This window comes from Lethenteron reissneri, chromosome 53 (assembly GCF_015708825.2).
Source record: "Lethenteron reissneri isolate LAM-NWPU_2019-01 chromosome 53, ASM1570882v1, whole genome shotgun sequence".
In the NCBI taxonomy this organism is placed as follows: Eukaryota; Metazoa; Chordata; class Hyperoartia; order Petromyzontiformes; family Petromyzontidae; genus Lethenteron; species Lethenteron reissneri.
In genome coordinates this window covers 6664987-6676607 of record NC_083831.1, presented here as the reverse complement: position 1 = coordinate 6676607, position 11621 = coordinate 6664987, and the positions used below count along the sequence as shown (strand labels likewise).

Sequence of the window (11621 nt, the reverse complement as noted above, 5' to 3'; positions counted from 1 at the left end):
AGTGTATAGTAGTGTATAGTGTAGTGTATAGTAGTGTATAGTGTAGTGTATAGTAGTGTAGTGTATAGTAGTTTATAGTAGTGTAGTTTTTAGTAGTGTAGTGTATAGTAGCGTGCCTGCAAACCCGTTATCAGTGCCCGACCTTATTACAGACCAACTCAGTCCCTATTGGTCACCCCGTGCCCCTCATCAATCTAAATGCACATGCTGCAAAGTCCCATCACAAGGGAGCAAAACAAATAGACTTTCTTTCCTTTACTCGGATTGAAACGGCTGTACACCGCCGTGAGGGTCTGAAAACTCCTTGGACAAGAATACGGAATAAACCGTGTGGGTTTACAGCGATGAGTGCGTGTGTGTGATATATATATTAAAATATAAAATAAATAGCTTAACGGTAATGTTAATTGCCTTTTACGGGGTTAGGGATGTAATTTTGGTAAAATAGTCTTTGTTAGGGATGTGATGTTAGTAAGTTAGTGGTGATTCTTCATTAGGGATGTAATGTTAGTAAGTTAGTGGTAGATTCTTCATTAGGGATGTAATGTTAGTAAGTTAGTAAGATTATTCATTAGGGATGTAATGTTAGTAAGTTAGTGAGATTATTCATTAGGGATGTAATGTTACTAAGTTAGTGGGAGTCTTTATTAGGGATGTAATGTTAGTAAGTTAGTGGTGATACTTCATTAGAGATGTAATGTTAGTAAGTTAGTGGTGATACTTCATTAGGGATGTAATGTTAGTAAGTTAGTGGGAGTCTACATTAGAGATGTAATGTTAGTAAGTTAGTACGATTATTCATTAGCTCAGTGTGCACGCAGCTAAATGTGTAGCCGCCAGCACTGTGCCCGATCTCTGTAATCCGTCTGTAAGTGCACCATCGGCACCTCAACTAGATCCGCAAGGTTTTGCCGTTCACTTACGGCCATCGCTTTGTCGCGTGGTAAAGCGCTCCCCTCTAACGTACTCGTTCGTCTGTCTTTCCCCCCCACCGCCCCCCTTTCGCGCGTGAGATTTCGGCGCGCGATCTCTCCCCACCAGGCGGGCCGTGCACCGTCACCGGAGGTCCGTCGCGGTGACTGCGCCGGAATCTCGTCTCTCTCGGAAGGCCGAGAGAGACACGGGAGGGGAACGCGAGTTTCGTGGTCCCGGAGTTTGCGGTCTGGTCGAATTTTTGCGGTGTGGTCGAATTCCCGCGGTCACATGAGCGCGCTCGTGAGCGTGAGAGCACGCGCTGTGCTACGAACCCGACTACCCGATTCCCGCTCACGGCTAACATCGGTGAATATCCTTAGGTTTTTTCGGTAAAGTCACGTAGGTAAAAACATTAAAAAGTAAAATAAAATAAAAAATAAAAATCACGACGTTTCGGAGGCAACACAAGCTTCCGTCTTCAGGTGGTACCGTCACAGCCACGACAGCTGTATCAAGTAAATGAGAGATTTCAGGAGTTACCACTGCGTTTAACATCGGTGAAGATGATCTTAACCGGTTCGGGCTCACATGAGTACCTGGTGCGATACGTAAACATCGCCACTCGGGAGACAAAGGTGGCCGGCGAGATGCTTGCCACCCACGGCCCTTGTGTGTCTTGTCGGCCTTCGTAGATACATATTCTTGGTTCTTTCGGTATTATTTCCCTTCTACGTGACTTTACCGAAAGAACCAAGAATATATATGACCTTCATAGATGTTTGCTAACAGCACTTGTCCCAAGAATCTGTTGAGGCTATATGGAGGATCTTTGTCTTTGCTGCACTATGAACCCGGCAAACTGAATTCAATTCCCACTCACAGCCCCCAACACCCGTGACAAGAATCTGAACCGGTCCTGGGGCCGGCCTCCCCTTTGGTCGACTCAACCTCAAATGAGTACCTGGTGCGGTGTGTAAAAAAACATCAGCACGAGAGAGACAAAGACGGCTGGGCGTGGTGCCGGCAACACCACCCCCTCGTGTGCCGTGCCGGCCTTCGAAGGTGCTACTCGCGAACAGCACTTGCCCCAGCAGTCCGTTGAAGGCTATACGGGGGACCTTTGTCTTTGTGTGCGGGTCTTCTTGCGGGATGTGTGCGGGCTCTGTCTGCAAATGCCATGTGACATCCACGTGCACCCAGAGACAACACCAACCCCAAGCAATCCTCGCTCCCTCCTCGTGTGTCTCGTTCAGACTGTTGGGGCAAGTGCTGCTAGCGGGCAGCTATGAAGGCCGCAATGGTACGTGAGGGGGTGGGGGGCAAGCACCACGCACGACCGCCTTTGTCTCTCCCGAGTGACGATGTTTACACACCGTACCAGGCACTCATTTGAGGCTGAGTCAACCTAGGGGAGGCCCAGGACAACCGTCACTGGTGTGGGCCCTGAGGGGGAATCGAACTCGGGTGGCCGGTTTGGTAGCGCACGCAGCGCGCTAACCGCTGCGCCACCGCTCCTCCAACGGAATCCGCACGCACACACACACACGTACACATGCACACACACACACGCACACAAGAACGCACGCAGCCCTTGCCTTGACTATCTGCGTGGCTGTATGGGGGGGGGGGGGGGGCATCTTTGTTTTTTGTTTCCGTGCGCGTACTCGGCGTCACGTGCCTCTCGCAGCCTGAGCCAGTTTCACGGCGATCTGTACAACCCAAACTCGCGCTCGATCACGCTGCACTGCCCCCCCCCCGCCACCCTTGGTCTCTCCACTGCCGTGTACCCTCAGGACGGCTCTGCTTTGGGTGGCCGGCGATAAGGAGGCGCCGGCGGCAACGGCATCTCCGGCGTCGATGCGAACGTCGTCCCCGTGTCGAGTTTGTCTTCGTCTCGTGCCGCCGGGTCGCGGCGACCGGCGCAGGCCGCCGCCGCCACGTGCCCTGACGTGCCCCCCCCCCTCACCCCTTCTTCCTCCCTCCCCTCCCCCCCGTGCGGCCGTAGTGAATGGAGCTGTCTCTGGACAGGAGGAGGAGGTCGCCCTCGGCCGCCTCCTCCTCCTCCGTGGCCGCCGTGGCCTCGTCGGCGGCGACCGGCCCCGCCGCTTTGTCTCCCGTGGCGCCGCCGCCGCCCCCGCCGCCGTCGTGCTCAAAGCAGGCGTCGCGCGAGTCCGGCGTGTGCGTCTCGTCGTCGCCGATGACCTCTTCCTCTTCCTCCTCCTCGTCGTCGTCGTCCTCCTCGTCGGCGGCGTCGTCCCCGGCGGCCACGTCGCAGGCCATCCTGAAGCAGGCGTCCCTCGTGTACAGCCTCGAGAAATCCGGGCGCGCGTCCGTGAGCCGCCAGTCCTCGTCCGTGCCGCAGCAGCAGCCGCCGCCGCAGCCGGCGAGGAGAGGCTCGTCGCGGCGGGGGGCGGACGGTGCGGGAGACGCGGCGGCCGGAGGAGCGGACGTGAGCGGCGACGTGAGCGGCGACGGCGGCGAGAACGACGACGACGGCGAGAGGGGCGCCGCGCGGTTCTCGTGCAGCTGCCTGCGGCTCGCGGCGGCGGCGGCTTCGGCGGCGACGGCGCGGAGGAGGAGGAGGACGTCGAAGAGGTGCGGCCTCGGCCCGGGCGAGGACGACAAGACGGAGTTGACGAAAGCCGGCTCGGCCGACGTGGCGGACCCGCGCCACCGCCGAAGCCGCCGCCGCCACCTCCTCCTCCGGCTGTGGCCCGGCTGCGCGCGGAGGGGGCGGACGAGGCGGCGGAAGGAGCCGGAGTCGTCGCTCGACGTGGGGACGGCGACGGCGGCATCGCCGGCGCCGGCGTCGGCACCGGCGGCGGCGGGCGCCGGCGAGGAGCCGACGAGGAGCGGCGCGCCGGGGCGGCGGCGGCGGCAAAACACAACGGAAGCCGGAACGCAGACGGAGGAGGAGGAGGCGCCGGGGTCGCGACCTGCGCGACGCGACGACGCCCTGTCGCTGTGGAACTCGTTCTGCCGCACCCTGAGCCAGCGCAGCACGGGACGGCGCTCGTCCCGCGCCGCGGAGCCCGGCGGCGACGGCTGCACGGCCAAGCTGCTGACGAACGCCGAGGGCGGCGGGCACGGGGGGGAGGGGGAGGCGGCGGTGGGCGGCGGCGGCGGCGCGGCGACGGCTCCGGCGCCGCCGCCGCACTCGGCCTGGAAGCCGTTCCGCCGCTCGGACCGGCGGCGGAGCCACCGGCGCGGGCCGGAGAGCGCGGCGCAGGACGCGGGGGTCCCGGCGGAGCCGGCGGCGGTGGGGGGGGCGGGCGGCGAACGGGAGGACGAGGCGGGCGAGGTGGCCATCTGCATCATCAAGCTGCGCTCGCCCGCCAAGGACGCCGCCGTCTGCCTCCGCGTCAAGACGCACGGCAAAGCCAAAGCAGCGGCGCAACTCGGCGGGGAGCTCGTCCGTGCCGGGGCGGCCGTGACGACGGCGGCGCCGGAGCCGGAGCCGACCGCGGCGGCATCGGCGGCGGCAGGGGCGAAGGAAGAGTCGGTTGGGAAGGACGACGACGACGACGACGTTCCCGAAAGGGAGGCGGAAAGAGCGAAAGAGCCGCACTGCTCGGCCGGAGAGCAGATCAGCATCGTGATCTGCGACTACGACAGCAACGGGCGACAGGAGCCCGCGGGGGACGCGAGCGGAGGTCCCGGCGACGGGGAGCGTCCGGGGGGCACGGCGGCGGCGGAGGAGGCAGCGGAGGAGGAGGAGGCAGCGCCGGCGCGGAGCGAGCGGTCGGAGGCGAGCGCCGGTGTCGGTCGCGAGCTGCACACCGGCGGGGCCTGCTCAGTGCCAGGGGGGAGTGAACGCCCAGAGGCGGAACCAGTTACAGCAGATGGACGCCTAGGCAGGGAACCGGCAGGTGAACACCTCGACACGGAACCAGCAGGTGAACACTTAGACAGTGAACCAGAACCAGCAGATGAACACTTAGACAGAGAACCAGAACCAGCAGGTGAACACGTAGACAGGGAACCGGAACCAGCAGGTGAACGCTTAGATACAGAACCGGAACCAGCAGGTGAACACCTAGATACGGAACCAGCAGAAGAACAGCTCGAGAGTGAACCAGCAAGTGGACGCCAAGACATGGAAAAAGCAGGTGAACAAGTAGACAGGGAACCGAAGCCTGCAGCTGAACATCTAGACTTGAAACCAGCACATGAACACTTAGACACGGAACCAGCAGGTGAACACGTAGACAGGGAACCTGAACCAGCAGGTGAACAGTTAGACAGAGAACTAGAACCAGCAGGTGAACACTTAGACACAGAACCAGAACCAGCTGGTGAACACTTAGACACGGAACCAGCAGGTGAACACGTAGACAGGGAACCTGAACCAGCAGGTGAACAGTTAGACAGAGAACCAGAACCAGCAGGTGAACACTTAGACACAGAACCAGAACCAACTGGTGAACACTTAGACACGGAACCAGCAGGTGAACACATAGACAGGGAACCAGAACCAGCAGGTGAACAGTTAGACACAGAACCAGCAGGTGAACACTTAGACACGGAGCCAGAACCAGCAGGTGAACACGTAGACAGGGAACCTGAACCAGCAGGTGAACAGTTAGACACAGAACCAGCTGGTGAACACTTAGACAGGGAACCTGAACCAGCAGGTGAACACTTAGACAGGGAACCTGAACCAGCTGGTGAACACTTAGACACGGAACCAGAACCAGCTGGTGAACACTTAGACAGGGAACCAGAACCAGCAGATGAACACTTAGACACTGAATCAGAACCAGCTGGTGAACACTTAGACACGGAACCAGAACTAGCTGGTGAACACTTAGACACGGAACCAGAACCAGCAGGTGAACACTTAGACAGGGAACCAGAACCAGCTGGTGAACACTTAGACACTGAACCAGAACCAGCTGGTGAACACTTAGACACGGAACCAGAACCAGCAGGTGAACACTTAGACACGGAACCAGAACCAGCTGGTGAACACTTAGACACTGAACCAGAACCAGCTGGTGAACACTTAGACACAGAACCAGAACCAACAGGTGAACACTTAGACACAGAACCAGAACCAGCAGGTGAACACTTAGACACAGAACCAGCTGGTGAACACTTAGACAGGGAACCAGAACCAGCTGGTGAACACTTAGACACTGAACCAGAACCAACTGGTGAACACTTAGACACAGAACCAGAACCAGCAGGTGAACACTTAGACACAGAACCAGAACCAACTGGTGAACACATAGACACGGAACCAGAACCAGCAGGTGAACACTTAGACACGGAACCAGAACCAGCAGGTGAACACTTAGACACAGAACCAGAACCAGCTAGTGAACACTTAGACAGGGAACCAGAACCAGCTGGTGAACACTTAGACACGGAACCAGAACCAGCTGGTGAACACTTAGACACGGAACCAGAACCAGCAGGTGACCACTTAGACAGGGAACCAGAACCAGCAGATGAACACTTAGACACGGAACTAGAACCAGCAGATGAACACTTAGACAGGGAACCAGAACCAGCTGGTGAACACTTAGACACGGAACCAGAACCAGCAGGTGAACACTTAGACAGGGAACCAGAACCAGCAGGTGAACACTTAGACACGGAACCAGAACCAGCTGGTGAACACTTAGACAGGGAACCAGAACCAGCTGGTGAACACTTAGACACGGAACCAGAACCAGCTGGTGAACACTTAGACAGGGAACCAGAACCAGCTGGTGAACACTTAGACACGGATCCAGAACCAGCTGGTGAACACTTAGACAGGGAACCAGAACCAGCAGGTGAACACTTAGACACAGAACCAGAACCAGCTGGTGAACACTTAGACAGGGAACCAGAACCAGCAGGTGAACACTTAGACACAGAACCAGAACCAGCAGGTGAACACTTAGACACAGAACCAGAACCAGCAGGTGAACACTTAGACAGGGAACCAGAACCAGCTGGTGAACACTTAGACACAGAACCAGAACCAGCAGGTGAACACTTAGACACAGAACCAGAACCAGCAGGTGAACACTTAGACAGGGAACCAGAACCAGCTGGTGAACACTTAGACACAGAACCAGAACCAGCAGGTGAACACTTAGACACGGAACCGGAGCCGGTGTCGGCAGGAGCGCCGCCGTTGTCTGGCGGTGGCGTAGGAGGCCGGCTCTCCATCTGCGCTGTGCCGGCGGCGTCGCCCCCGGCGAGAGCGGCGCCCGGAGCGGACGGCGCCCGTGCCGGGCCTCGCCCCGCCGCGCCGCAGATCGGCGGCGGCGGCCCGGACGCTTCGCTGGCAAACGGCAAGGCCGAAGGCGCCGCGGGGTCGGCGGCCGCGCCGGGAGCGGAGGATGTCGCCGCTCCCGGCCGGGTGCGGTTCGTCCGCGAGGGCCGGGACGGGGGCGGCCGGTCGGCGACCCGCGGCTTCTCGTCGGAGTTTGACGGCTGCGTCTGGGAGGAGCTGTACCTCATCGAGGAAGAGGAGGCCGAAGCCAAGGGTCCCCGGGGTGACGGGAGGGCCCGGGCGGAAGAGGAGAGGGGGAGAGACGAGGAGGATGCGGGACGGGGAAGCGACCGGAACGAGGAGGAGCGGAAGAAGGTCGCGGGGTCGGCGGGCGCGAAGGCGGCGGCCGGGCGCGAGAACGGGATCCGAGCGACCGGGGAGCGCCCGGAAGATCGTCACTCGGCCTCGGAGCGGAGGAGGCGGGGGGACGTGGGGGAGGATGGCCGGATCCGGACGGACGGGGGCGACGAGACGGAGGGCGACGATAACGGCCTCGCGTCCGCGACCGCCCTCGCGAGAGAGATCGTCGCGGCGGTCCTGACTTCGGCTCTCGCCGAGATCTACGGCACGGGACGCGGCCGCGGCGGCCGCGGCGGCGGCGGCGACGCCGCGGGGGCGACGTCTTCCTCCTCGCCGGGGTCGAGCGCGGAGGCGAGCCCGGCGGAGGCGCCGTCGTGCGAGGCGGCCTTCGGCGCGGGAGGCAACGCGACGGTGAGCGAGTGGCTCGCCGGCGTGACGACTTCCAGCGCCGCCGCCTCCTCGGCAGCTTGGCGCACGGCGCTGTCCCACGACGACGACGACGACGACGGCGGAACGGGCAGCAGCTCGAGCGGCGGCGGCGGCGGCGGGAGGGACGGCGCACGACGGCCGCCGCGGCGGCGACGCGGCGGGAGGGGACTGCTCGCGCCCGAGGAGGCCGAGGTGCTCAACAAGGCGGCGGCGTCCATCGTGGCCGACGTCATCGAGATGGCCAGCAGGGCCGTGATGGCCGAGGACGCCGCCGCCGCCCGTCGGCGGGAGGTGCGCGAGGTCTCGCGACGGCGCTAACGGCCGCGGTTCGTTTGGGGGGTCGCCTCGGAGCCGGGGGGCCGCTGAGTTTCCGCCGGTTTGGATCCGGGTTCTCACGTGCGGCGAGGTCACGGTCTCGGCCTGGTCACCCGTGGACTTGCGTAGACTCCCGTAAGAGACTTATAGACTCGGGTAGAGACCATAGACTCGGATAGAGACCCATATACTCAGAGACCCATAGACTCGGGTAGAGACCCATAGACTCAGAGACCCATAGACTCGGGTAGAGACCCATAGACTCAGAGACCCATAGACTCCGGTAGAGACCCATAGACTCGGATAGAGACCCATATACTCAGAGACCCATAGACTCGGGTAGAGACCCATAGACTCAGAGACCCATAGACTCTGGTAGAGACCCATAGACTCGGGTAGAGACCCATAGACTCGGATAGAGACCAATATACTCAGAGACCCATAGACTCGGATAGAGACCCATATACTCAGAGACCCATAGACTCGGATAGAGACCCATATACTCAGAGACCCATAGACTCGGATAGAGACCCATATACTCAGAGACCCATAGACTCGGATAGAGACCAATATACTCAGAGACCCATAGACTCGGATAGAGACCAATATACTCAGAGACCCATAGACTCGGATAGAGACCCATATACTCAGAGACCCATAGACTCGGGTAGAGACCCATAGACTCGGATAGAGACCAATATACTCAGAGACCCATAGACTCGGGTAGAGACCCATAGACTCAGAGACCCATAGACTCGGGTAGAGACCTAATGACTCGGGGAGAGACCCATAGACTCGGGTAGAGACCCATAGACTCAGCTAGAGACCCATAGACTCAGAGACCCATAGACTCGTGTAGAGACCCAATGACTCGGGGAGAGACCCATAGACTCGGGTAGAGACCCATAGACTCAGCTAGAGACCCATAGACTCAGAGACCCATAGACTCGGGTAGAGACCCATAGACTTCTGAAATAGAAGCTAATAGCTCATTGGGCTTGACCTGGCAAGATACACATTGTTTGGTTTTATTTTTAAGTGATTTGTTTACGTTTCATCTTCTTTGATACTCCTGTCGTGTTTGTGTTATTGTGTTTGTTGTTGTTGTTGTGTTTGTATGATTGTGTTTGTTGTTGTGTTTGTGTGTTTGTTGTTTGTTGTTGTGTTTGTGTGCTTGTTGTTGTTGTGTTTGTATGATTGTGTTTGTTGTGTTTGTGTGTTTGTTGTTGTTGTGTGATTGTATTTGTTGTTGTGTTTGTGTTTTTGTTGTTGTTGTGTTTGTGTGATTGTGTTTGTTGTTGTGTTTGTGTGTTTGTTGTTGTTGTGTTTTTTTTATTGTGTTTGTTGTTGTGTTTGTGTGTTTGTTGTTGTTGTGTTTGTGTTTGTTGTTGTGTTGGTTGTTGTGTTTGTTGTTGTAACGTTCTCACCCCATGACCCAACGGGGCATCTGTGGGATAAAAAGAGCTTCATAGCTCATCGGATTCCTCCTGCAGTCTACACATCCTGACCCTGATCCTGTTTGTGTTGCAGGAGTTTGGAGACGCTGATGGCCCAGCGGAGCAGAATTCCAGACACGTGCACACGTAGACGCGACGAGGTTGCACGAGGAGACGGATGATGAGGAGGTGGTGGTGGAGGATGATGATGATGATGAGTAGGTGAATGAGGAGGAGATTGGTGGATGATGATGATGTGGATGAGGATGATGATGATGAGTAGGTGAATGAGGAGGAGATTGGTGGATGATGATGATGTGGATGAGGATGATGATGAGTAGGTGAATGAAGAGGAGATGGGTGGATGATGATAATGTGGATAATGATGATGAGTAGGTGAATGACTAGTGGGCGGATGATGAGGAGGAGGAAGAGGGTGATGATGAGGAGGAGGAAGAGGAAGAGGGTGATGATGATGATGAGGAGTAGGAGATGGTGGATAAGGAGCAGGATGATGAGAATTATAGTGGCAAACATGATGAGGAGGATTATGTGATGGAGGGGAGGAGGTGGTTGATTGAGGTGGATAATGAGGGAGTTGAGTCGGTGGATGTGGAGGATGATGAGGGCGGGAGATGAGGAGATGACGATGATGATGACGATTTGGAGAATGGGAAGTATGAAGAGGGGGCGACGAGGGCAACCGTTCTGGCTGCGAGCAGCCTTCGTGCGACCGCTCTCCACTAGAGCACCCACAGAATCTATGAACTATATTTTAAACGATTCTTTATGTTTCCCAGGTGAGGCCCCACTGAGTTGTGTAGCTCTTGTTTCAGAAGCGACCCCCCTGGCCACCACAAACGACAGCACGACGAAAGTGGCTCATCGTCACGTGGAAATCTAGAGCGGCCAAAGACTCTAAACGCGTGGTGTTGAGTCTAAATGTGGAGGGGGGAAAACCGGAGGACCCGGAGAAAAATCCAAGTGACCACGGGGAGAGAGAGAGAGAGAGAGACACCGCAAACTCCACATATACAGCAGCAGGCGTCAGGATCAGGATCGAACCCACGACCTCCTGTATACCAAGCAAGGTAGTTAACATCTCCTAGCCACTGTGATGATGATGAGAGAGAGAGACACGCAAACTCCACATATACAGCAGCAGGCGTCAGGGTCGGGATCGAACCCACGACCTCCTGTACACCAGGCGAGGTAGTGAACATCTCCTAGCCACCATGGAGCCCCATCAACCGCGACAGCCCCAGGCCCCGCGCTTTGAGGGGGCCCTACGCTTTGGGGGGGCCCCGCGCTTCGTTGTCACGGTGTCTCAGTGTAAGAGTTTCATTCATGGGCCGTTCGTTGTTGCAGAGATGTAACGATTTCAAATGGGGTCCATCTTTTTAAAAACACCCTGTACTTCAGGTTTAGTTTGAAAGCGTCGGTCGGGGGGGCGGGGGGTGGGTCCACGCGTTGTGACTTGTCCTGGCCCCCCCCCCTCCTCCTCCCCCCCCCCCCCCCATGGACGGCCTTGCCGATCACCACGTGCCCCCCACAACACTTTGACGAGTCGCCGCGACCCGGGGCCGCGACCCGGGGCCGCGACCCGGGGCCGCGACCCGGGGCCGCGGTTGCCGCTCCGAGCGTCGATTCACTCCGCCTCGTCGCAGGGGCCACGTCAACCGGTTGCACCAACACTGGACGAGCGTCGAGCCAAAGCTGGACCGACGTTGGACAGACGTTGGACTGACATTGAGCCAACGTTGAGACATCGTTGAGCTGTCGATGAGCCAACGTTTGATCGAATGTTGAGCCAACGTTGACCCGATGTTGAGCCAACCTTGGACAAACGTTGAGCCAACGATGACCCAATGTTGAGCCAACCTTGGACAAACGTTGAGCCAACGATGACCCAATGTTGAGCCAACCTTGGACCAACGTTGAGCCAACGTTGACCC

General features: G+C 58.0%; 1 protein-coding gene and 1 pseudogene across 1 annotated transcript; one reads left to right on the top strand and one right to left on the bottom strand.

Moving 5' to 3' along the window:
• The window catches only part of LOC133356210 (adenylate cyclase, terminal-differentiation specific-like), a 6861-nt pseudogene extending 5932 nt beyond the window's left edge, over positions 1-929 (bottom strand).
• Positions 930-1108: 179 nt separating this feature from the next.
• Positions 1109-11108, top strand: LOC133356209 (collagen alpha-1(I) chain-like). Its single transcript, XM_061573586.1, has 5 exons — positions 1109-1281; positions 2169-2215; positions 2921-4018; positions 4085-8206; positions 9761-11108. Exons 3-5 carry the CDS (start codon positions 2924-2926, stop codon positions 9815-9817), a joined length of 5274 nt encoding a protein of 1757 aa, XP_061429570.1. The 5' UTR covers positions 1109-1281; positions 2169-2215; positions 2921-2923; the 3' UTR covers positions 9818-11108.
• Positions 11109-11621: the final 513 nt, after the last annotated feature.